Source organism: Epinephelus lanceolatus, chromosome 9 (assembly GCF_041903045.1).
Source record: "Epinephelus lanceolatus isolate andai-2023 chromosome 9, ASM4190304v1, whole genome shotgun sequence".
NCBI lineage: Eukaryota > Metazoa > Chordata > Actinopteri > Perciformes > Serranidae > Epinephelus > Epinephelus lanceolatus.
Genome location: NC_135742.1, coordinates 15591957 through 15618052, shown reverse-complemented (window position 1 = coordinate 15618052; position 26096 = coordinate 15591957). Strand labels below are relative to the sequence as shown.

The 26096-nt window shown below is 37.7% G+C and overlaps 3 protein-coding genes across 4 annotated transcripts; 2 read left to right on the top strand and 1 right to left on the bottom strand.

The window, feature by feature from the left end:
* Nucleotides 1–180: 180 nt before the first annotated feature.
* On the top strand, nt 181–9422 carry acaa2 (acetyl-CoA acyltransferase 2). The gene is made up of 10 exons (XM_033619186.2): nt 181–333; nt 2840–3006; nt 3129–3257; nt 3463–3579; nt 3726–3873; nt 4014–4189; nt 6179–6308; nt 6444–6514; nt 8484–8638; nt 8731–9422. Exons 1-10 carry the CDS (start codon nt 318–320, stop codon nt 8810–8812), a joined length of 1191 nt encoding a protein of 396 aa, XP_033475077.1. The 5' UTR covers nt 181–317; the 3' UTR covers nt 8813–9422.
* Nucleotides 9423–12133: 2711 nt separating this feature from the next.
* On the top strand, nt 12134–15898 carry rpl6 (ribosomal protein L6). The gene is made up of 6 exons (XM_033619737.2): nt 12134–12304; nt 12404–12502; nt 12918–13061; nt 15234–15282; nt 15415–15599; nt 15719–15898. The coding sequence occupies exons 1-6, from the start codon at nt 12155–12157 to the stop codon at nt 15869–15871; spliced, it is 780 nt and encodes a 259-aa protein (XP_033475628.1). The 5' UTR covers nt 12134–12154; the 3' UTR covers nt 15872–15898.
* Nucleotides 15899–16818: 920 nt separating this feature from the next.
* On the bottom strand, nt 16819–19297 carry dynll1 (dynein, light chain, LC8-type 1). 2 transcript variants are annotated; one of them, XM_033619738.2, is made up of 3 exons: nt 19177–19297; nt 18288–18426; nt 16819–17202 (listed from the first exon to the last, which is right to left on the bottom strand). In XM_033619738.2, the coding sequence occupies exons 2-3, from the start codon at nt 18417–18419 to the stop codon at nt 17065–17067; spliced, it is 270 nt and encodes an 89-aa protein (XP_033475629.1). In that variant the 5' UTR covers nt 18420–18426; nt 19177–19297; the 3' UTR covers nt 16819–17064. The 2 variants fall into 2 exon arrangements, with proteins under 2 accessions (XP_033475629.1, XP_033475630.1); XM_033619739.2 differs by having other exon boundaries at nt 19173–19283.
* Between the last annotated feature and the right edge of the window lie 6799 nt (nt 19298–26096).

Genomic DNA, 26096 nt, shown 5'->3' with positions numbered 1-26096 from the left:
GTGGCGCACTTTCGAGTATATTTTTCTTGCTTAAAGTAAAAATAAACAGTATTTAAGATACAATACTTCGTCGGTGCTATAAATATTAAAATAAACTACTCTCTGAATATTTTAAAAATATTTATTAATGTCTTAGTTTGAATTTATATGTAACTTTTTTTGTCGAATCTGACTGCACGAGTGGAAAGTTAGCCGGTGCTGCTATTTAGGCGAAAGGTCGCAGGACTCAGGTTTTTATACGCTGATCACCACACACTGATCCAGAGCCACACGAAGATTGAAGTTTGATCCTGACAGTGGTGAATTGATTCAGCATTATGGCGCTTATCAGAGGTAAACAAACACATTTCACTTCACAGCAGGAAGCAAAAAATAAGCAAGAATGGATGAATGTGGACCTGAGCTGTGCTGCTTTTATTGTAAATGTTTGGGCTACTTTTGTCCTATCTATGACTCAGTGTGGGATGATTACTGATCTAAAATGAATGTCTCCACCTTAAAGTTGACTTTATGCCAATTCTTAATGTGAGGACAGTTTTAAAACGTTTTGTGATCACAACGGCACTGCAAAATAGGCGAAAGGTGACAAGACGGTGCCATGATCATCAACAGCTGTTTGTTGATGGTATCCCAATCTTTACCTTTCAATTTATTTCAGTGCAAATTATAATAATAATCGAAATTAATTACTTCATTAGTGTCGGAAGAACTCCTTACTTAAGTTAAAATAGTAACATAACAGTGGTAAAATACGTTACTCGCGTGAAAAAGTCCAACATTTGAACACTGTTCAAGTAAAAATATCAATAGCAAAATGTATCAGAAGTAGAAATATGAATTAATAACTGACATATTTCAGTGGAAATAAGGTAAGGTTTATTCCACTTAGAAGTCTTGGCATTGTGTTCTGTAAAATTAATGGCATTAAATCAAGCAAGTAGATTATTAACGATGTCATATTATCAAGCAGTAGCCTGCTTTATTGGTTTATATAGATTGAATCATTAACGTGCAAGCTGCAGTCTGGTAGGTTAGGTTCCCCACACTTTTACTACTTAAGTGTAGCTGAATCTATGTAAATCTTATTGTACATGTGGGATATATATATACGTATTTGAAAAAGAACCAGTTGTAACAACAGATCTCAGATAATGTAAAGCAAAGTAAAAAGTACAATATTACTCCCTGACATTTAGTGGAGTGGATGTATAAAATAGCATGAAATGGAAAATTCAAATAAAATACAAGTACCACATACAAGTACCACAAAACCCAAAGCAGTTAGTTGTGTAAACATGCTTTGTTTAACCTGTTGTTTAAAGTTGTTTAACGTTTGTTTAACAAATTGCACAACATTAAACAAACTACTCTGGCACAAGTCAGGTGTTACAAGGTTAGTAGGAAATGCCATGGCGGGTCAAGGCATTCTGCGTCCCCTGACACGTAGCAGAGGGAAGTCCACAGTTCAGTGTCTGAATAAACTAATAGCCTTATCTTTTAAGAATATTAAGATAACTATCTGACCTACCCACATACCACTAGTTGCTTGTTTATTATGAATACATTATTGCATCACTGCAGCAATTTCGATCACTCAGAATGTTGAGATACATGTGCATGTCTTTTAAATCAGTTATCGTCAATTCTGGTTTAGATAAAGTAAACAGTCCAGGGTAATAAAAAAAAGTAAATGTCCATTACTTTTTTCTCTTTTTTAAGTGTTTGCAGATGAAGAAAGTTACGAAAGATGTAAACAATTTAAGGTCCAGTGTGTAGGATTTAGGGGGATATATTGGCAGAAATGGAATATAATATAATAAATATGTTTTCTTGTTGTGTTTTCATTACCTTAGAATGATCCTTTTATATCTACATGCAAAGTGGGTCCTCTCCCACTGTCTACGATGTTGTTTCTACAGTGGCCCAGAATGGAAACCAAACACTGGCTCTAGATAGGGCCATTTAGGTTTTTGCATTTTTGTGCCACAGTAATTCTCCTACACATTTGACACATGGGAGAAGTGTCAGTTTGTTGCAATCTGCAACTGCAGCCACCAGATTCCACTAAATCCTTAAGTCTTCTTTAATACAGCATGTTTTTTTGAAGAAGACAAATGTTGTTTACCTTGCCTTGAAAACACATTCACCACACCCCTGTTTCAATGTTGTAATTGAATTATGTAAAAAATGAATAGGCATAGTTTCTATTTGGTTAAAAAATATCATGATAAATCTCCCAAAACCCTGACGTTAATCAGTTGAAAATGCCCATTTGTGAGAAAAATATTCATTACAAAGAGCTTTTACTCTACTTTGAGGACTGAAAATCCAGAGGTAGTGCTTTCCCAAGCCCCTCCAGTCCAGTTTGATCCATCTGATGTTAGTGTTCTGGCTGTGGCTCAGCGGTGGGTAGCATAGGTGTAGACTTCGGAGGGGATGCAGAGGACACATGCCCCGCATTATTTACAACATGTGCATTTGTTCCTCCAATTTTCATTGTTGAATAATTTGTCAATTGTTTGGTGTATAAAATGTCATAAAATGGTGAAAAATGTCAATCAAGGCAGGGCAAGGCAAAACAGCTTTATTTATATAACACAACCCAAAGATATTTAGTTTACTGTTTATAGAGGAGTTAAATAAATACAGAAAATATTCATATTGAAGAAGTTGGAATCAGAAAAATCTTGCCTTTTTCTCTTAAAAAAATACTCAAACCAATTAATCAATTATCAAATAAGTTGGTGATTGATTTAATGGTTTAAAACTAACTGATTAATTATTGCAGCTCCAGTTTGAAGTCCTTGTCCTTGTACTAAAATACTCTGTTTCTCCTCAGGTGTATTTGTAGTAGCTGCCAAGCGCACTCCGTTTGGTACGTATGGTGGCGTGCTGAGGGATCACAGCGCAACAGACTTGGCTGAGCATGCTGCCAAAGCTGCCCTCGCTGCAGGGGCCGTGGCACCAGAACTTATAAACAGTGTCATCATGGGAAATGTTATGCAGGTGCCTACAATCCAACAGATCAACACCCACATTTAACAGAGCAAGCTTATTTGTGTGCTGCCCAGTTTCCTTGGTTTGGTCCTCACCTTTTAATTTCTCTTAACCTACCCCTTTTATTTCAGAGCTCAGCCGATGCACCCTACATTGCTCGCCATGTGGGTCTGAGGTGCAGTGTTCCCATCCCAGTTCCTGCTCTTACTGTGAACAGACTGTGTGGATCTGGTTTCCAGGCCATTATCAACGGTGCTCAAGTAAGCACACCACTGAGAACGAAAAGCATTCTGGCAGAAACACAAACATAGAATAATGCAAAATATTGTACACTGTTGTATAGTGACAGCGAGCATGGTCCCAACATTAGTAAAAGTGTAATGTCATATATCAATTAAACATAATGTGTCTTGACTTTTGTCTTGTTGTTCCAAAATAAAACCCTGTTACCTTGTGTGTTTGCAGGAGATTTGCCTCAAGGAGTCGGAGGTGGTCCTGTGTGGAGGCTCAGAGAGCATGAGCCAAGCCCCGTATGCTGTTCGCAACATAAGATTCGGTACAAAGTTTGGAGTCGATCTCAAGGTTGGCTTATGGATGATTTTCTCTACTTTATAATCCCCTACACTTGACACAAGTGTACATGTGATGGCCACAAAGACAGCTTGTTATGACACCCCCGAAGCTTTTGACACAAGCATAAAAACCTCTCCTCATCCTCTGCCTGACAGCTGGAGGACACCTTGTGGGCGGGTCTGACTGACCTGCACATCAAAACCCCAATGGGCATCACAGCAGAAAATCTGGCCGAGAAATACCAGATCACACGAGAGGAAGTTGACAGCTATGCACACCAGACACAACAAAAGTGGAAGGCAGGTAAGACGGGTCAAATTCTTTTATATCTTTTTAATATTCCCTCAGTCTGCTCACCCTGCATGTGAAAACGTTGAAATATATTGCTTTTAAGAAGAAAGGCTGGAGCTTTGCTTAATAGTTATTTTGTTTTCTATTTACAGCTCATGAGGCCGGTCACTTCATGGCAGAGATTGCTCCCATCGATGTGAAAGCTAAGAAAGGCAAAGTGTCCATGGCTCAGGACGAACACCCTCGTCCACAGACCACACTGGAACAGATGGCCAAACTGCCTCCAGTTTTTAAGAAGGGAGGGACTGTTACTGCTGCCAATGCCTCGGTGAGTTTACGCCTGAGGTGTTAACTCTTTTTCAGGATCTGAGGTGATCAGTTTATTTTTATGTTAATATTTCTAGTGACATAGAACAAATATTCTGTTTTACTTTAAAGATATTCCATGCAGGATCTTTCTACTTATTTTCTGTATTTGGGATATTTATGGGCATGAATCCCCACAGTGCTCAGGTGAGGTTGTGGCTTTATAAAAAGTTAGCAGCCAGGTACCAGGACACAGCAGCAGGCATCCAAGAGACTGTAGTGACTTTTTAACAAAACAGAATGTCTTATCAAGCTACTGAGGGGCAAACGCATGCACTTGTTCCGGCCGCGTGTTCTGGGCTAACAATAAACCAATGTCCAGTGTGCTTTATGTCTTTAGATTTGGCGATCCATTTATTCTCAATACAATATACACATGCTCACCGTAACACAGAAGGGCGACAATATTGTCCATATGTAAACATTATTCCATTCAGCAATTCAGTTTTTCACGCTGATACTTCATGCTTTTCAACATGCTTCCCCAACACAGTCAAAAACTATTTGCTTCCTCATTCCACACCTGATATTTATTACCTGGAGCTTACCTATATTCCCTTCATACATGAATCCTTCACCCTGTGTTCAGTTTAATAACTGCATGTGTATATGTATTTTCACCTTGTTTAGATATGGATAGAATAAACAAACAAAAATATATATGCCTCCAACAGACACTGTGCTGAAAAAAAAGCAAATATAGTGAGGTGAAACGCCAAAAAAGAGTGAATGGGGGTTGGCTTTTCCTTTTCCTTTCACTAGTGAGCGTGTTTACAAACAGTATCAGACAATCCTGCAATATAATCCTTTAAATATTTTGAATAGTTTATTATTTTATCTTTAACATGTTCAGTCACTGTTATGTGAAATGCTATTAACACCCATTTAGTTGTTAAGGAGTTATGAATAGTGTCATTTAGAGTTCGACACTTTGATTTACAATAAAATACATCTTAATATAAATAAGGGGTGTAACGATACACAGATCTGGATTGATATGTTGATTCAGTGATCTATGATCCAATCTCATCGATGCTAAGTGAAAACATTGATACATATCGTCATTGTTAAGGTGTGCCTTTCTTTTAAATTCCAGTGACACGAATCAATCAATCAATCAATCAATCAATCAAATTTATAAAGCCCAATATCACAAATCACAGTTTGCCTCACAGGGCTTAACAGCATATGACACCCCTCTGTCCTTTGGACCCTCACAGCGGATAAGGAAAAAGTCACCAAAAAAAAACCCTTTAACGGGGAAAAAACGGTAGAAACCTCAGGACGAGCAACTGAGGACGGATCCCTCTTCCAGGACGGACAGACGTGCAATAGATGTCGTACAGAACAGATCAATATAATAAATTAACAGAAATCCATATGACACAATGAGACAGAGAGAGAGACAGACAGAGAGAGAGAGAGAGAGACAGAGAATGATGCAGGACAGACGGTAATGACAGTAGCCTGACCATTTAGAGCTTTATAAGTTAACAGTAGGATTTTGAATTCAATTCTGGATTTTACCAGGAGCCAGTGCAGAGAAGCTAAAACAGGAGAAATATGGTCTCGTGTCTTAGTTCCTGTCAGTACACATGCCGCTGCATTCTGTGTCTGTGTCACCATTTCTGTCCAAGCACTTCCCAAACATTCAAACAGTGCGAGCAGCCTAGCACCAGGCAGCTAATGGTAAGCACCCAAGAAAAAGACTATGAGGATACTTATTGAAATTGTGTGATATCGATCTCAGGCCCCTGAAATAAACTTAATCAAAATCGCATCATGGCAGGCTTTGTGATATCAGCAAATATTGTACTGTTACCTAAAGTATTGGATTGTGATGAAACTTGTGATTTACACTCCTAAAATGAATATCATGGAACTACTTTTACTTTGACGATGAGAATGAAGCCACTGTTACTAAATCCATCACTCTCCTCTTGATCTCCAGGGTGTATCTGATGGTGCTGCTGCTGTGGTGATTGCAAGTGAAGATGCCCTGAAAGAACACAAGCTCACTCCACTGGCCAGAATTGTAGCCTATCACGTGTCAGGCTGTGACCCGAGCATTATGGGAATCGGTAAGTGACACCACTGTAACAAAGCTGTAATATAATCCATTTGAATTTAAATGAATTAATAACTAAATAAACTATTGTGTCTCCTAACACGGTTTCTTTTTAGTAAGTGTTTCTGGTTTCCTTAAATCATCTCAGGTCCCGTTCCAGCAATCACAGGAGCTCTTGAAAAAGCCGGGCTGACTCTCAACGACATGGATCTTGTGGAGGTTTGTTATCAGTGGAAAAAAAAACGCTCCTTGTCTTACATTCCATCAGTGGTGGAGGAAGTACACAGTATAAGTCCTGCATTTAAAAGTTTACTAATGTAAAAGCACAGAATTATTAAAAAATGTACTCGAAGTATCAAAAGCAACAGTACTCTCTCTGAGGAAAAAGCATCTCCTGCTACTGATATACAGCGTTATCATATATGACAATATTATATTAACACTGATGCATTAATGTGTATGCAGCATTTTACTGTTGTAGCAAGGGGAAGTGGAGCTAGTTTGATTCCCAACCTAGGGGTCGGGTCCCTCCACAGGGTCACAAGATAGGTCTGAGAAGTTGGGAGATGATTAAGGGCCCAGACACACTACACACAGTACGTTTACATGCACAGCTTAATCGAGCTATGCTCAAAATTCGATTTTGGCGTCTAATCGGACTTCTGTCCTTGTCCCAGTTTACACGCAACTGAGAAAATCGAATTATTGACGGGAACGTGTCCTCCTCCTCAACACTAGGTGGCAATATGCGTCGTTTTAGCGGGTTAATACGGCCCCCTTTCCGGTTTACCTATTACGTCACTTAATAATAAACAACTGGAGTCAGGCGGCAGACCGGCATCTTCACACAACAGCAAGATGGATAATCATACAGCTTTGTTCATCTCGTACGTAATGTACGCGTTACTGATTATGCAGATAAGGTACACGCTATCCCTCGTGGTCATGGTGATTTTGAGAGGCAGACAAGAACGCCGTATGCTGTTGGAGGGCTACAACAATAGCATGTCTTGTCTGTTCCAGGGTCATACGCCAGCGCGGGGGGTGTGGAGCATGCGCACATGCATTGTCTAGTTTAACTCCGATTAAGGCGTTTACATGCACTTCAGTTGTCCAGTTATAGTCGGATTAAGGCAATAATTCGTTTTTTTTCAAGTGTACACGTACTGACAGACATTAAAAAACTAATGGTGACAAAGGTTGCTTGTGTCCCAGCCAAAGAATTGCATTTGAACACTGCAAAGACTGCGGCCAACTTGCACATATGTTCTGCACATGCGTGAGATAAGTCCCCATATCATACCATTTACAAAGGGAAATTGGAAGACAGACACAAACAGTTATAAACTGTTTATACTAAAGAGCTCAATGGCTTTAAAAAATCGTCTTACCTTTTATATAACAAGTTTGTTTTGATCTGACCCCTTCTTGACTCTAACCATTTCTTTGCTTCCTCACTTCCATTTCTCCTCTCGTGCACTGAGCTGAACTGTTAATCAGACTAATTTCACTCATTGGCCGGCTCCGACACCAATTGAACATGCTGACTTGGCTGAAAAATTGCCAACAAGGGCAGGCTAGTTCCAGCGCTTTGGGACGCAATGCAAAAACCAGGGTGATAGACGCTCAGCAATGTCCTGACATTGATTGTCAGCCGACTGTTGGCTTGGTGTGTCAGGGCCCCTGGGAGAGGCAAGAAGGAAACACTCAGACTTTTCTCTAAATTTGCTGTTTTTTAAGGGGCTATATTTGATCATTTGAGCTCTTTGGGCCTCATTATATATTTAAATAAAACCATGTGAGAAGTTTAAAAGGGTTAATGTCTCTCTGGTGTATTTGTGGACTACTCGTAGACATCTGAAACTTGACCAAGTGCCCTAACTAGATGCTGTGTTTTTGTAAGTAGCAACAAGACAAAAAAGGTTGGAAAAAACCTGTTTAATCTTTAACAACATGTTGTGTTTTAAGCTTATCAAACTTTTTTATGTTAAAGCTTAATCTGGCATGTAACTCTTGCCATCAGATGAATGCAGGGGAGTAATAAATACCTAATCTCCCTCTGAAATGTGATGTAGCCTAAGTGTAAAGTAGCTTAAGACGGAAATACTCAAAACTCCATTTCACATGTTTTGATTTATTCAGGTAGTTTTTACTCAGTTGTGTCACTGATGTAATTTGCTTTGCACAGGTGAACGAGGCCTTTGCCCCTCAGTACCTGGCTGTTGCCAAGGCTCTTGGACTGGATCCAGCGAAAAGCAACGTTAACGGTGGGGCTATTGCCATCGGACATCCACTGGGTGCTTCTGGAGCACGTATCACCGCCCACCTGGTTCATGAGCTCAGGTAATTTTATCCTTTAGTAATTATGTGTATATATATCAGGCAAGACGTCTGCACATTAAACAGCTTTGACTAATGGACTTTGTTTTCGACAGGCGACGAGGAGGAAAGTACGCCGTCGGCTCTGCCTGCATCGGTGGTGGTCAGGGCATCGCCATCGTCCTTGAAAAGTACTAACTGGGGAAGCTGCCAGTAACGCTACCGTGCACTCATGTAACATAAAACACAGGTCACACGTGCCAAAAAGAAATTTTTTTGTTAAACCTTTACCGTTCACATAAATGGCAAACGTTCTCTTAACATGAGGCGCTGCTGCTTCCTTTCACGGCACACAAAGAAAACTCAACATCCTTCTTTTTTTTTGCTGCTTACTGTTGTTACTTCTTTTAGTCTATTTATACAACTGTTGTACAATAAATGTCTGAGTCCAGTGTTGCCTTAGAAGCCCTGTGAAGATAAAGAGTGAATCCATGTTTCTGTGCTTGTTGTAGGCCTACCAGAGTGCAACAGACTGTTTGTGAATGTGCCTGAGATACAGAGTCAGGTCCTCAGTCACATTAACACGTGTAGCATATCATTAACTCATAATTCAGTACAGTTTGTGTGGGGTTATAGTAAAGTTTTAAGGGACTCTGAACTCCAATGTTTGCCTTTGAAATGTTTTCTATCACTCCATTATCAGGAATCGGTATTTACAGAAAAGATGTCTGACCTGTGATGGCTCCTGCAAAACTGAGTTTGTATTTCTCCATCAAAGAATCTCAATAAATTAATAAGACAAATTGAAGTTTTGTCTTTTGAAGTTTTCGTCATCAGCCCTTGACAGCAAAACAAGTTATGTTTTTTAGATTAGCAGGGAATTCAGATTCAATAGATAGCCACTACTAGTTTGAATTTAGTTAGTAAAGTGTTTTAATGGTAGTTTTTCTTCTAATAAATCAAATTCAGAAATGTTTTTTTCTGAGTAGGTTTGCACACAAGGAATTTTACTTGGTGATTTGGTTCATAACAACAAACATGGTTATGTAAAGACATAAATGAAAGTAAGACAATCTACAATAGAATATGAGAAAATATTTAAAGATACACCTGTTATCAAAGTTTCAGTTTTTAAAGTATGTTTTAATGTTTCTTTATTAAATATACCACCACAATCAGCATTCTTTTTTTTTTTTTTTTTATGAAAGTAGTTCCCTTTTGATTGTTTTGTTAGAGATTTTAAAAATGGTTTTAGACGAACTGATAAGATTCAATAGACGCGGGTTATTGAATAGCGGATAATTGTACTTGTCATGAGCTACATGTTAATCACAATTTTTGGATCATAACAACCCTCCACAAAAAGTGTGGAGTTGATGTGTTATTTAAAGCAGGGACACTGTGGAAAATAAAGTAATAGAGAGCATCAAATGTGCCTCACAATATCTTCCAGAAAATCTTTTTATGCTCTGCTGGTGTGGAGATTGTTTAATGATTATTTAGGGTTTTTGAATTAATTGAGAAATGTTCAAGGCTGTCATTTTTAGTAGTTTTTTATGTCGGATATTTTCCTTAATGTCGCAGGAGTTCTGTATTTATCAGCGTATACATATATTAACATGATAAGCAGTAAACATAAGTCCATAGAGTCATGAACAATCCACAACACCAAGAATCCACTTTACCAAGAAATTATATATTTCTTTGTTAAAATACTCACTGTTATTTAACATGTTAATATCATCACTATTAATATAAACATTGATTTATACACTGTATATAGCCTACTGTCATATCCAGCTACCTAATGCATATCAAGCAACCACTGATAATTCCATATTTATTCCAGCACCCTTTACGCTCTGCATCATTGAATGAATTTTTAACTCTTTACAATTTCATTGTGTTAGAATTAATTTCAGCTTTGATGTCCTTGTTTTTAGCTGTATGTCTATTTCTGTGTAGGTAAACTGCAAGGAAGAAAAAAATCATAGTCAGATCCTTTGTATGTGTTCACGTACATTGACTGCTCTGATTCTGGTTTCTTATATTAAAAAGTACATTTGTTTATGAAAGCAACTGAAAATTAACAAAAGAAAAATATGTCCAAACTTTTGGAAAGTAGCTGTTAAAACATGTTATGTTGATTTTATTTCAAATTTACAGTGATGCTAAGGAGAAATATATTTAGGACTTTAAAAATAATAATAAGAAAAAAAACTTTATTGAACAATTTGTAATTATAACAATAAGGCAAGTAAATTGTATTGTCAAAGTAAATAGTAATGGAACTGAGTGGGGAAAAAAGCAAAAAAAAAAAAATAAAATAAAATAAAAAGGAATAAAGGATGTCATCCCAAAAAAAGGAAAAATAAAATACTTAACATGATAAATACATAAATAAATAAATTATGAATTATGAGTAATACACATGAATAATACAAAACAAAGTTGGTCTTCATTAGTGAACTATATTATTTTCAGGGTCTGTCGTTTGTACATTTTTTTTAGAGTTGAGCAGTTCGTTTGCATATTTAGATTTCAGATATTCAATGAATTTTCCACACAACAAAAAAATCATTACAGAATGCTTCAAAAATGGATGGCGTTTATTTGCTTTGTGTATGTAATATTTTGCCATAATGTATTAGGACTACAAGGACCACAACTTCTCTGAAACGCGACGCAATTACGTCAACGTCATCGTGCAGCGTCCTTATATACGTCACATCCCCGGATGTCGGTCTTTTTTTCATAGCAAAGGTAAGAACCCCTTGCCTTCGCGTTACTGTTGGAATAAAATCTGCTTTCATCTGTGTTACAGAGTCAAAAATATAATCTCCAAATATCAGGAGATGAATCCTTGTATTTAGACGATGCGTTAGACATCGTTATTGCTACGATGTATCTGTCATGTCTCTGTAATAATGAACAGTTTGGTGTATCTGTAGTCCAAGGCCGCCGGCTAGCCTCCGTGATGTCTGACATGTTAGCTAGCTGGCTAATGAAACGTGTTATCATATGTTAGTCTTCTGTGCCGTTTAACCATAAAGTTCCGCTGTCGCGTACTTACATTTCTCTATAAATCATTACATTGACGTTTTGAGGATGAGAAGTGGTTAGCTAGCTTGTAAAGCCACCCTTGTGTGCTATGTTGCTAATTGCTAGCTAACGTTTCTTGTCATGTCTGGTTAGCACTGCCGAGTGCTGTGGTGTTTAGCACTCCACCAAACACATTTAGTAATGACTTGTACTATGGTTGTGATGTTTTACTGCTCATGATCAATATACTGTAATTTCGATTAGGACCGTTGCTATTAGGCTGTAGATTTATTGATACAGTACCAGTCCTCTGTTAACAGATTGATATTGCACAGTATGTAAAGCACTGTACAAACAATGCTGGAATATTATTTGTGATCTGAAGTCTATTATAAAAATGAACTCTCAAATATAGTCCTCCAACATAGCTGACATTACACATAACATTGCTGCAGTTTGTACAAAAATCTCAATACGTTTTACTTCACTTTCTATCAGATGGCAGAGGGTGACAAGAAGGCAGCCAAGAAGAAGAAGCACGGGAGCCGGAACCCGGCCCTGGCCAAGGGCATCGGCCGCTACTCCCGGTCTGCCATGTTCGCCCGCAGGGCCATGTACAAGAGGAAGACAAAGACCACTGAGACCAAGGTGAGGGCAAATCTGTGACACCAAAATAAATGTGACAAAAAGAATATACGTCGTATCTGTTCAATGTCCAGTTTTGATAATGTTTTGCTGCTGTTATAGGTGGAGAAAAAGCTGAAGGCAAAGCCCCGGGCAACTGTTGTCAAGACAGTTGGAGGAGACAAAAATGGAGGCTCTCGTGTTGTCAAGCTGCGCAAGATGGTGAGTAATGGTGTGAATTCTTGTTTGTCCTCTCATTTTATTTTGCTCAATTATTGACAGATTTGTAAATGTCATACTGATGGAGAAATGGAAGAATATGTAGCACACAAATTTAAGAAGTTCAAAATGTGTGCCTGAATGAGAAATTATTCCATACACTTTTACTGAGATATTTGTTTAAAGATATTGTGAGCACAAATGGTGCACATAGTTTCTTAATTTTAGGGACAGGCGGTCAGTTCCCATTTCATCACGACTTGCCATATTAGCTGATACACTGGCACTGTCAACCTCTTATTAAAAGGGTTGTCATTGCTTTCAAATGAGAAGTAATACACTTGTTTGTTTTTTGTATGTGCATGTGTTCCCCTGGATTTCTGCTGCAAAAAGTAATGTGTGTGTTTTCCTACCATAGCCACGCTACTACCCCACAGAGGATGTTCCCCGTAAGCTGAAGAGCCACGGGAAGAAGCCTTTCAGCCAGCACAAGAGGAAGCTGCGTAGCTCCATCACCCCAGGAACTGTCCTCATTCTGCTCACTGGTCGCCACCGTGGAAAGGTGAGAACCATTTCTAGCATGTCTTGAGGATGATTTGAGTGTTTGCATGGATAAGAAGAAAATCACGCATAGCACAGGATTAAATTGTGTCTGTCACTTAACATAATGCTCATAGGGCTTTGGAAAAACTGAATAGGTGATTACTGTATTGCTGCACTCTGCATGAGTGGGTGCAGCCTGGAAATGTCATCCAGGCTGCAAGTAATGTTATTATGGGGTCCAGTGTTGGGGTTTAAGAGCAGGTATCTGTTTGCCTCTAGAACTAAAACAGGATCAACTCTCAAACATTTATATGTTGCACAAAACTTGATTGACTAATGTAGACTCTGATGAGGTCATATCATTAAACAAGTAATGGTCATTATAATCTGCAGACGCACAGTATGTGCTCCAGATGTAAACAAAATGAAGTCTCTACCATCAGAATGTGACCTTGCGTTTATTCCTGTCAATTGACTGGTATGTTATCTTGTAGGCTTGTCACGAAACAACAGGGTCATTTGTAAAATACAGCTAAAAGGTTTGTTTACATCTAGTGTTTGTAACAGAAATTGATATATTCCAATTATGATCCAATGTGAAACAGTCACATTTTATCAGCCAAAGAAGGTTTTTAGTTTTATGTGAATACACTGTTAAAACTTCATGCTGTTAGAATTACTACAGTTGGACTATAAAATTGTTGGATCTTTTCAGAAAATGTGCACAAATACAAAATGTATGCAGACTATGGACAGAATGTTCCATTAGTCTTATCAGCGTTGAGCATAAATGAGCCCTTGGTCTTTTCTTTGACTTTATACTACACCCGCTGGTACTTGGTGCCTTACGTACAGAGCATTATGCGTGTTTACATCATGAATGTTACTGCATTACTGTACAATTCTTTGGTTTATCGGTGAAGTGAATGATCACTGTAGACTAGACCTCACAGTAACAGAGTGATGGGACCGCTGACTGATAAGAACGGCCCAGCATGGGTTGAATGTGCATCTGCAGGTCCGCCTTATATACACGTCTATGAAATGTCTATCACTGCTCTGCATTTTCAGATACTATGATTATCTGGACATGTCTTGCCTGTGTCCAGGCATCGTCTCTCTTCCTCTCCTTGTAGTTGTCATACTCGTACAACCAAGTAGCATGTTTTATCTATGACTTCATATCGGCTGTAAATAAAAAAAGGTGAGGACCTCATCGCTGTAGTGTCACATGACTGCCATATTCCGCTGATGCTGTTATTGTCGCAGCCCTGATTTCCATTTTCTGGCAGATGTAATCACATTTTGAAAACCCCATAAGACAAAAAGTTTTATTGCTTATGTGTCACAGTACACAGCTAGTCATCGTGGCATCAAGACGGATTTATGTTTTTATATTTAAAATGGAAGTTAAAGTCAGTATAGTCACCCAAAAACAAACAATTTTGGATGACATTGTAAAACGACGTTACAACCCTCATAATGGACTCAGAAGACTCTAGTGCAGAAAATGGACTTGACTGGAGAAAAGGCCACCTGTATCTTTAATTTAGCCAGCTAATGTCCTGTTGTGACACATAACTACACAATTTCCATAACTACACAATTTCAAACAGACATTGGTATTATTTATACTGATTGTAATCGAAGTGGACTTGTCGGTTTTTTTTAAACTATTAACAATGTTGTAAATTTGCAGCCTAATGGCAGCACAGTCCACTTTTCATTAAGAGACTCACAGAACACACATCTGCAGACGTTGCCTCCCAAATCAGTGGTACATCCTTATGTGCACTAAGAATGCATTTCAAACAAGCGTGCTTGACACATCACTATAATCACACACTCAGTACCACAGACATTGTCCCTCCCTCCCACACTCAAACGCTACATGTGCAAGTTATGGAGGCATGCTAGTGTGCCCACACACACTTTGAGCAGTAGCTGACCTAAATAATGTTTCAGCTGTGAATCTGACAGGCCGAGAGCCCTCCTGATAAAATTAGGTGTGTGTCAAGTAGATTTATATTCTCCGTCTAAATAGCTTGGCATGAAATTGGATTGCAGCTATTAAATTGTCTTGTCCAAATGGCACACGTGACAGTTAATGGGTTCACTGCTTGAACTGAATACATGTGCAAACATCCAATACAGTAGCTTTATGCTTAAGATGCTTGTTTTTGTATTGTAGCGCGTGGTGTTCCTGAAGCAGCTCTCAAGTGGTCTCCTGCTTGTCACTGGTAAGGAAGACATTATGGTTAAAATTGTGGTTACTTAATATGTGTGCACATCACAGTAAATACATCCATAATCCAATGTAGCAGCACTGTTGACTCTTTTTCTAACATCTTTCCTTGTTTGTATATGCGCAGGCCCTCTTGCCGTGAACAGAGTACCCCTGCGCAGGGCTCACCAGAAGTTCTGCATTGCCACCAACACCAAAATCGACATCTCTGGCATGAAGATCCCCAAAACTCTCAATGATGCCTACTTCAAGAAGAAGAAGCTGAGGAGGCCCCGTCACCAGGAGGGAGAGATCTTTGACACTGAGAAAGAGGTAAACTAACTTGGACAGAACTTAAAATACACTACTGTAGACATTTTGACCATTTCAGTGGAAATTTGACTTGCAGATTTATGATGCCTGACTCACTGATTTCCTTCTTGCCTCTGCAGAAGTACCAGCTGACAGAGCAAAGGAAGGAGGACCAGAAAGCTGTTGATGCTCAGCTCCTGCCCCTTATCAAGAAAGTACCTCAGCTCAAAGGGTACCTGCGCTCTTCCTTCTGCTTGTCTAATGGTGTCTACCCACACAAGCTGGTTTTCTAAATGTGTTGTAATAAAGAGTACCATGGACTTATGCCTTCTCATGCCTCGTTTGTGCTGAAATTAAATTTGTGTAAGTAGCTTTGATGTTAACAAGCTAGATAAGTCAATAATTTCAACTGTCAACAACATGGATCAAAATGTTTTATTTCCACAGATCAAATGATGCATTAATTTTACCATTATCAGACTTTGTGGTGTCTCATGCAGGTGAAACTATCCCTACCAACTAACAGTAAATGATCAGAAATATTCCTCAGAGTAATGCTCTTCTGAAAAAGCTCACAGGAGCTGCCTGCATCATGCAGTGACTCAACTTTTACTGAATTTGACCTTAACATCTTAAGTGTGCTTGAGATGCACTTTTATTGATTTGCCGGTGTTTTATACTCCATTATTTGCCTTTGCAGAAAGGATGTCTGAGAAATGTCAAATACGTACATGTAGTCACACTACTCTGGCTACTGCAATTTGATAATTTCATCCAGGGCTGGGCATTATATTGATATTGACATGAGACCAGATTTTATCCTGACTTTAGAATATTATTAACTTTTCCTGGTTTAAAAAGGCTGCTATAGTGATGTAATTTAACTTACCAGACTGCTCTAGCGGTTCTATAATTTGCCTTAGTCATATCAACGTTACTGATAATTATCAAATCTGTCACGATTATGCAAAGGCATCAAGTCTCCCCTTCAATATTGTTGCATTAATAATAGTTATGTGCTCAAAAATATACTTGATTTTCTCTATCATCCAGCCCTACTTTGATCCCATTGGTAATGTTTGCATAAAGACAAGGCAAATTCATGTATACATATGGTTGCCAGTTCTCTGCATATCAAAACATACCAAGTAACTGGTCATATCAGATTAATACATATCCTGGTTTAATCAGTACATAGTGAAGCAGTGCAATGAAATGACCACACCAGGCATTGGACCCAGACAGTTTAACAGCTACGCTTTAATTAAAAAAATGACATGTCTAATGTAACAAGACAAAAATAAATACAAGTGTTTTATCTCTAACATGGCCACGTCTTGTTTTTTTTGTTAATCCTCAAAAACAGAACAAAGTAGAAAGCAGCACACAAAAAGGCAGCAGCCCCTTGCCAAGGAATGATAAGTGCCTTTGTCGAGTCAGTCAGTACTGTATGTATGGTCAGCTGGCGTAGAGAAAATGCATTCCCTCAGCCGGACTTGAACAGCAGAATGGCCACCTGACCCAAGTAGAAGTAAATGAAATGCTTGGTCTCATGAGTCACGTAGCTGCCAAAGTTCCTCCCGACGATGCAGTGCCAGGTTGGGTTATATTTCTTGTCAAACTCCTGTGTGGGACAAAGACGCATTGTGTTCATCAAACATTTGTGGACCAACATGGGAGGTGTGAAGACAAGAAACAAGAATAAATTGTGCAATGAAGCACATAGTATGGTAGATGTTCAAGAGTAAAAACAAGTGACAAACTACACTTGTCATTCACAATTTTTTGAGGCTAAATCACAACTAAGTGTTAGGATTCTGCACACATTAGATCATTGTAGCTGGGAGGAATGAACAGAAACCAGTAACTGAAAACATACATCTATCACCCGTCTGGGCTAAGACTAAATATTACATGTTATCACTAACCACACCCAAAATACTTTACCATCATTCTCAATAATGATGTTTCTGAGTCAAAAAAACATTTCAGTTTCTGTCTGTATTGTCAGGCTCTGAGCACTAGATACACTGAATGCTATGAGGCTTGTACCCTTAACTTGGGCTGGATGATTTGTTATAAAAAGCCTGGCATTTTGGCCTTTATAATAATTCTACATTTTTTGGTCTTAACAGCTGAATTACAATTAAGTAGTGCAATTTTCTATCTTAGTTTTGCTAGTCTTTGATGGCTTTTTTCCCTTCCAATTATCTTATGGGCAAAATACTGCATTTTATCGTATTGCAAATTTTGCAAATACATCCGTTTTGTTGCGACCACTTTGCTGTAAAAAGTCCAAGCAACACTGGAAGGTATACAATCCTTAAGGCTCAGGAGTGTGTGACGGATAATTAACAGCTGTACCCAAGTGTTTCAATGACATTTGTACATCATGGTTTGAGGTGTGTTCCACCCTATGCTTATTAGGAATGCCATCATGGAGATAAAAAATGTGGGTATGACAGACAGTCCAAGGAACAGGTTTCCTCAGGAAGAGTGGAAACAATTGCACACATACCAGGCCGGGTGTGTAACATGGATGATGCACTGGATGGTTGGTTAGGGAGTGCAAAATAGCTTTAAACCACTGCTTGATGTCAATTGCACACCAGATTTTAGTCAAAAGTCAGTAGGTTTAAGTTGGACTCAGTGGGAGCCTGCTACATGAAGTGAAATGCAGATGTTGGATGCGTCAGCAGTGGTTTTTACCTTTTTGATGTATGCAGCGATATCTTTCTCGATGTTGTACTTCTCCAGGGCCTGTGTGGCACACTCCACGGCGTCCTGCTGCATGTCCTCCGACATGTCGGCATTTTTGATCACTGCCTTTCTTTCAGTCATGGTTGCCCTGGGAAACCAAACCACAGCAGAGGATTTATCATCTTCACAGGCGCATTGGCAAACACACAATGCATCCCAACAGTCCTCATCATCGATTGACTCTAACGATAATGTATGGAGAGCATACAGTCTCTGGTCACCCAGTTAAAGGAATAAAAATGGCTAGTTAGTGACGGAGTTATCATTACATAATAACTGACACATAATATTTGAACTAGCCATTTCTACAAGTGTTGCATAACAACTTCCATCAGCGGTGAGCTCGGTGGATGCGCGCTCTGCGTAGTTTCTATGGATACGCAAGACATTGGAGATTATCGTCTCAATTTTACCCGAGGTTTTAACAGAAATCTTGTGAAATATGAAGCTACAGCATGAAGGCACATTTCTCCAACTACCTAACATTGGTAAGCAGCAAAAAGGCAAGCCTGGACTGCTTCAGCATGCATGATACCGAAATAAACACACCGTTTCCATAATAATAAACCATTTAGCATTAACAGGACTTCACATTTAATAAGTAAGATGTCAGAAGGGTTTGCCAGCAAACACATCGCCACATGCATTTACAGCGATGCTGAGCTGTTGCTTCGCTAACGGTGAAGCACGGTACCGTTAGCCGCTCATTCATACCGCAACAGAAAAACAGAAACACCATCTAACAGTAAAAACAGATGTTTCCCTTTGGAGAAAACTTAAAACTATAAAAATTAACATAATTTAATTGTATGCAAGCGAAATATTTAAATTCACCTACTAGTCTCCCGTATAGTGTTTATCGAGTTTTAAAGAGACGACTGCTCCTGTAGTGACAACTCCCGCGAAGTGGTTGACACAAAAGTAATGTGGGTGTGTAGCGGCAAGAGACTGCTGTCTTGACTTGTTCCCATTGGATGGTATTAATGCACAGCCCGCTGTAATTGGCTGATTCAGGCCCATCTTTCTGGTGTTTCTGCCTGCATTTTATATCAAACCATCATGCTTTGCGGCAAGATCGTTGACAGGGCAACCAATGTAAATACTCGCTTGTGCTTATGCTATGATCCTGGCAATGCCTGGTTCATACACTATTTAAATGCAAGTAAGATCTCATAATAAAGTATATCATTGAAAAAAGCATGGTATGCCATAAAAAATAAGTCAGAGTATATTATGTCACAAAAAAATCAAAGTATAGTATGTCATAAAAGATAGATAGATAGGGGTCATTCCTCACTATTGGTAACATTCCAGTCCCTGGGACAGAGCCCCTCATATCTTACTTTACATAAACCAAATTTTTAATATGAAAGACATTTTATTACAGATAGAGGTCTCCCATGTAATATTAACACAGAATATTGCCTGAAAAAAAATGTATATTTATATTTATATACCTCTTTTTAGGCACAAACACGTGTTTTTACCATGTCCCCAAGGCAACTTTTCATATTTCAATGAAGAATATTTAATTAAAATAATAAATAATTACAAAAATATCTTTATTATTGTATATATCAAGATTAAATAATTAAAATTCTAAGTATATGTTTGTGGCTATATCACTGTTATTTAGGTGTTCCATTGAATTTACTGAGTGTCCCCCGAATTGCGTTCCACCCTGTTACATTGTGGTTTTTAGCCTGCCAAACCAAGTAAAAATACAATTCCCATGATGCAACACGCAGGAACTGGAAGCACCCTTTTGGCGGGAAATTTGAAGGATAAGTCAGAGGTAAGAATCAACATCTCTTGCCGATTTTGCATGTTTTATAGTGTAAATCCACATGTCCTACTCTTAAATTTCCACCCTGTTATGCTAAATTGTTGAGAAAGTAAAAACAAATTTGAAATTTTTTTAAATATGTTTGATGTCCCTATTTATGTACTGTTTAAATCTGGAGAGCTAGCTAGTCAGGTCTGGAGTGCTAGCTAGTCAGGTCTACTTTGGTTGGAAATATTCCACCCTGTTACGTTCCACCCTGTTACGTACATAAACGTAACAGGGTGGAACATGCAAGTAACCGGGTGGAAAATATCTAATAATAATACAGAATATGCACTGATGATGATGATGATGATGATAATAATAATAATAATAATAATAATAATAATAATAATATTAATAATAATAAGTATTATTATTATTATTATTATTATATTAGCATAGCTATATTGTTTATTAATAAATTATTATCTATTTAATTATTTAAATAGATAGAGAGACAGACACTATGTTCGTAGCCAACTCTACGGTTAAAAATGAAATGAAAATGAGATGAAACACTGAATGAATTACTTTAAACGAATTGGTCTACAGTTATACCTGAAATGGAAATTAAACAAAATACTGAATGAATTACTCAAAATGAATGAATTACTCTATGGTTTTAAATGACATGAAATGAAATGCTGAATGAATTACTTTATGGTTTTAAATGAAATGAAATACTGAATGAATTACTCTGGTTTTAAATGATATGAAATGAAATACTGAATGAATTACTCTAAATGGATGAATATCTCCACAGTTAGAAATGAAAATGGAATGAAATTCCGAGCTATTTACTCTAAATGAATTGATTAGTCTGTTATATGGTTATAAATGAAATGAAAATGAAAGACTGAATGAATTACTCTAATGAATTACTCTCTCTTTAGAGTCCAAATGAATGAATTCATCTTCTGTAAATATGTTTAACTGTTTTTATATATAGTCCATGTTAAATTTTTGGCATTTTAGAATCTTCATATTTCTTGCATTGTTCATGGATTATATGAATTGTTTTTACAACCTAAGCATTTTCACTGTAACGTTGACTAGTACTGTGGGTGTGTGGTGGTGGTGGTGTCTTTTGGGGGGTGGGGGGGTGGGGGGTGGGGGGGGTATGTGGATATAATGAAAACGTTCAATAAATACCAAGTTCTTTTAAAAAGGCTAATCATTGTTGGTAATTCCACCCTGTTACGGTACTTTCCACCCTGTTGTGCTTGTTTCCACCCTGTTACACACAGTTTCTTTTAAAATGACCTAAAAACAATGATATTTTTTCGGAATGTTCTTATGTTAATTTGCAGTCCTGAAAGAGACAATGAGAATACATGTGTTTTATTGTGCACATATCTATTTATCTTGAGCATTTTGGCTAAATTGGGTGTGCACATGTACATTTTCTAAACAAAAAGCCTATATTCTACACAATAATTTCTGTATCTTCATTATTCAAATTTAAAAAACATATGTTATGAAATAAGGGACACATAAGGTATAAGTGTTGATAAATATTGTTGAATATTTACATTATTAACATTTAGCAATACTTATGTATATGTCTGTAACAGGGTGGAACTCTAGCACGATCCATGTCTCAGCAATCCATCCATAATTATTATCATTTAAGTGCCTGAGCTCTAAAAATACAAATTCCTCAAGGTTAAACATGTCTTCTACCTAATGACATGTTAAAAACGTCAAAAATTCACAATATTAATATCAAAACTTAACACCTTAAAAAGTTACCAATAGCGAGGAATGACCCATAGATAGATAGATAGATAGATAGATAGATAGATCTTAATAATAAAATAGACAAATAAGAGTAATAAGTCATAAAATAATATACCATAAATAAAGTCTTAGTGTAGAAAAAAAGTCATTATGGTATGTCATGCAATGTCAAAAAGATCATGATGTGGCATAAAAACTGCAATTTAAAAAAGTCACAGAACGCCATAACAAAGTCATAGTAAAGTATGTCAAAAAAGTTATAGAAAGTCTTATACTAGTATGTCAAAAAAAATTAATGTAAAATTGTTATACTACAGTGTGGCTAAAAAAAAAGTTGGAGACTAGTATTCCATAAAAATGTGAAAAAAAATCATAGTATAGTATGTCTGAAAAATGTGAAAAAAAACATCATAGTATAGTATGTCTGAAAATGTGAAAAAAAACCCATCATAGTATAGTATGTCTGAAAAATAACATCATAGTATAGTATGTCTAAAAAATGTAAAAAAAAAACCCATCATAGTATAGTATGTCTAGAAAATGTGAAAAAACCATCATAGTATAGTATGTTGTAAAAAATGTATTACAAACGTCATATAATTGTGTCATAAAAAACTGTGATAAAAACGTCATTGTGTAGTATGTTGAAGAAATTTGTTAAAAACATCATAGTATAGTATGTCGTAAGAACTGTGATAAAAACGTCATTGTGTAGTATGTTGAAAAAATTTGTTAAAAAAAATCATAGTATAGTATGTTGTAAGAACTGTGATAAAAACGCATAGTATAGTATGTCGTGAAAAATCATGAAAAAACGCCATAGTATATAGGCCCGTCAGGCCCAGATGGCGTCCCTGTGCATGTCCTCAAGACCTGCGCAGACCAGCTAGCAGAAGTATTTACAACCATCTTCAACCTCTCGCTTCAACAGTCTGTGGTTCCCACCTGCCTCAAATCAGCCACCATCGCTCCTGTACCAAAGAAGAACATAGTGAACTGCCTGAACGACTACCGCCCAGTGGCTCTCACGCCCATCATTGCAAAGTGTTTTGAGAGATTCATCCTCCCCTCCATCAAGTCTGCCATCCCTGTTGACCTTGACCAACATCAGTTTGCATACCGAACTAATAGGTCGACAGAGGATGTTGTCATGATGGCGCTCCACACAGCCCTCACTCACCTGAACCAGAGCAACACCTATGTAGGACTTCAGCTCTACATTCAACACAGTCATCCCCAAAAACTGGTCCTGAAACTGAGCAACCTGGGCTTAGGCAGTTCACTGTGCGCATGGATACTGGACTTCCTCAGGAACAGACCTTAGCACGTCAGGATGGGAGATCGCACTTCCTCCACACTCATCCTGAACACCGGAACACCACAGGGGTGTGTCCTCAGCCCCCTCCTCTTCTCCCTCTTTACCCATGAATGCTCCCCCATCCACCCCACAAACACCATCGTCAAGTTCGCTGACGACACCACCATTAGGACTGATTAGGAACAACGATGAGTCAGGCTGCAGTGAGGAGGTCAAACGCCTGACAGACTGGTGCCTCCGCAACAACCTGGACCTCAACACAACCAAAACCAAGGAAATTATTGTGGATTTCAGAAAATCCAAAAGGACAGAGCCCCCACCCTCTCCATCAAAGGTGAGGAAGTTGAGAGGGTGCAGAGCTTTAAATTCCTTGGTCTCCACATTTCGGCCAACCTCACCTGGTCCGTCCACACCTCCTATCAGATGAGGAAGGCCCACCAGCAACTTTACTTCCTCAGGAAGTTAAAGCAGTCCCACCTCCCCCGCCCACTGCTGGTTAACTTCTACAGGGCCTCCATCGAATCCATCCTGACCTACTGCTGCACAGTGTGGTTCACCAGACCAGCTACACCGCAGAGGACAGGAAGGACCTACGGCGGGTGGTGTGGACCGCAGAGAAGATAATCGGGACCACACTGCCCCCCTCAAAGACACTTACACTGGCCGACTTTTCAGGAAGGCCAGAAACATCAGCACAGACCCCACTCACCCCGGACATTCCCTATTCTCCCCCTCCCCTCCTCCTTCTCCCAGACTCATTAACAGCTTCCTCCCCCTAGGCCGTCTAAGCCATCACCCCCCCCCCCCCCACCCCATCCATCCCACCCAAAGACTGACACTGGAACCACACTAAAATATTGAGTGCAATAACCCTCCCCCCCAAAAAAAACCTTGCACAAAACCCTTTGATTTCCACAACCTCCTGCACCTTAATACTACCTATACATAATACTGTTTCATTCTGTATATATGTTATTTGTATTGTTCATATTGATTCTTTTGTATATATTCTGCTTATCTTGTTATCATGTTATTTTTTCCCCATACAGTTATAATGTTATTTTTATACTGGATACTTTTTTTGTACTACTGCCAAATAGGAGCTGCTAAACAGATTTTCACAGTGATGTTGTCTGACAATTTTAACGGTGACAATAAAGTATTCTTATTCTCTTATTCTTAATGTGTCATCAGAATTTGTAAAACACATCATAGTATAGCATGTCGCCCAAAATTATGAAAAAAAAAGTCATAGTATAGTATGTCGTCAAAAATCACGAAAAAAAAGTCATAGTATAGTATGTCGTCCAAAATCATGAAAAAAAGTCATAGTATCCTATGTCATCTAAAATCATGAGAGAAAGTCATAGTACATTATGTCGTCCAAAATCATGAAAAAAAAACCACCATAGTATAGCATGTCGTCAAAATCATGAGGAAAAAGTCATAGTATAGCATGTCGTCCAAAATCATGTAAAAACATCATAGTATGGTATGTCATTAAAATTCATGAAAAAACATCATAGTATAGTATGTCGTCAAAAATCATGTAAAAAAGTCATAGTATAGTATGTAGTCCAAAATCATGAAGAAAAAGTCATAGTATAGTATGTTGTCCAAAATCATGAAAAAAAGTCATAGTATCCTATGTCGTCCAAAATCATGAGAGAAAGTCATTGTACATTATGTCGACCAAAATCATGAAAAAATGTCATTGGAAAGTATGTCGTTCAAAATCATGAAAAAAAAATCATAGTATAGTATGTTGCCCAAATTCATAAAAAAAGTCTCAGTATAGCATGTTGTCCAAAATCATGAAAAAAACGCCGTAGTATAGCATGTCGTCAAAATCATGAGGAAAAAGTCATAGTATAGCATGTCGTCCAAAATCATGAAAAAAGGTCATAGTATAGTATGTCATTAAAATTCATGAAAAAACATCATAGTATACTATGTTGTCCAAAATCATGTAAAAAAGTCATAGTATAGCATGTCGTCAAAAATCATAAAAAAAACATCATAGTACAGTATGTCATCACAATTCGTGAAAAACATCATCAGTATAAAGTATGTTGACAAAAATCCATACAAAAAGTCATAGTATAGTATGTGGTCTAAAATCATGAAAAAAGTCATAGTATAGTATGTCGTCAAAAATCATAAAAAAAAAAGGTCATATTATAGTATGTCGTCCAAAATCATGAAAAAAAAGTCACAGCATAGTATGTCGTCAAAATCATGAAAAAACGTCATAGTATAGTATGTCGTCCAAATTAATGAAAAAAGAGTCTCAATATCGTATGTTGTCCAAAATAATGAAAAAACATCATAGTATAGCATGTCGTCTAAAATCATAAAAGTCAAAGTCCAGCATGTTGTCCAAAAGTATGAAAAAATGTCAGAGTATAGTATGTTGTCCAAAATCATGGAAAAATGCCATAGTATAGCATGTCGTCCAAAAGCATGAAAAAAAGTTATAGTATAGTCTATCATCCAAAATCATGAAAAAACGGCATAGTAGTATGTGTAAGAAATACAGAAAAAAAGTCATAATATAGTATGTCATCCAAAAACATGATAAAAAGTCTTAGAATAGTATGTTTTCCAGAATCATGAAAAAAAATGTCATAGTATAGCATGTCGTCCAAAATCATGTAAAAACATCATAGTATAGTATGTCAGTAAAAGTCGTGAAAAAACATCATAGTATAGTATGTCGTCAAAAATCATGAAAAAAAGTCATAGTATAGTATGTTGTCCAAAATCATGAAAAAACGTAATAGTATAGCATGTCGTCCAAAATCATGAAAAAAGTCATAGTATAGTATGTTGTCCAAAATCATGAACAAACGTAATAGTACAGCATGTTGTC

What these genes read in the sequence shown, in the direction of transcription:
- dynll1 (XM_033619738.2), bottom strand. Translation starts at nt 18,419, where the DNA reads ATGACTGAAAGAAAGGCAGTGATCAAAAATGCCGACATGTCGGAGGAC. An exon ending in TCGCTGCATACATCAAAAAG is followed by an intron (nt 17,203 to 18,287) that starts GTAAAAACCACT and finishes TGTCCCACACAG; the next exon opens with GAGTTTGACAAGAAATATAA.
- rpl6 (XM_033619737.2), top strand. Translation starts at nt 12,155, where the DNA reads ATGGCAGAGGGTGACAAGAAGGCAGCCAAGAAGAAGAAGCACGGGAGC. An exon ending in CTGGTCGCCACCGTGGAAAG is followed by an intron (nt 13,062 to 15,233) that starts GTGAGAACCATT and finishes TTTGTATTGTAG; the next exon opens with CGCGTGGTGTTCCTGAAGCA. An exon ending in TCTTTGACACTGAGAAAGAG is followed by an intron (nt 15,600 to 15,718) that starts GTAAACTAACTT and finishes TTGCCTCTGCAG; the next exon opens with AAGTACCAGCTGACAGAGCA.
- acaa2 (XM_033619186.2), top strand. An exon ending in TCATGGGAAATGTTATGCAG is followed by an intron (nt 3,007 to 3,128) that starts GTGCCTACAATC and finishes CTTTTATTTCAG; the next exon opens with AGCTCAGCCGATGCACCCTA. An exon ending in ACAACAAAAGTGGAAGGCAG is followed by an intron (nt 3,874 to 4,013) that starts GTAAGACGGGTC and finishes TTCTATTTACAG; the next exon opens with CTCATGAGGCCGGTCACTTC.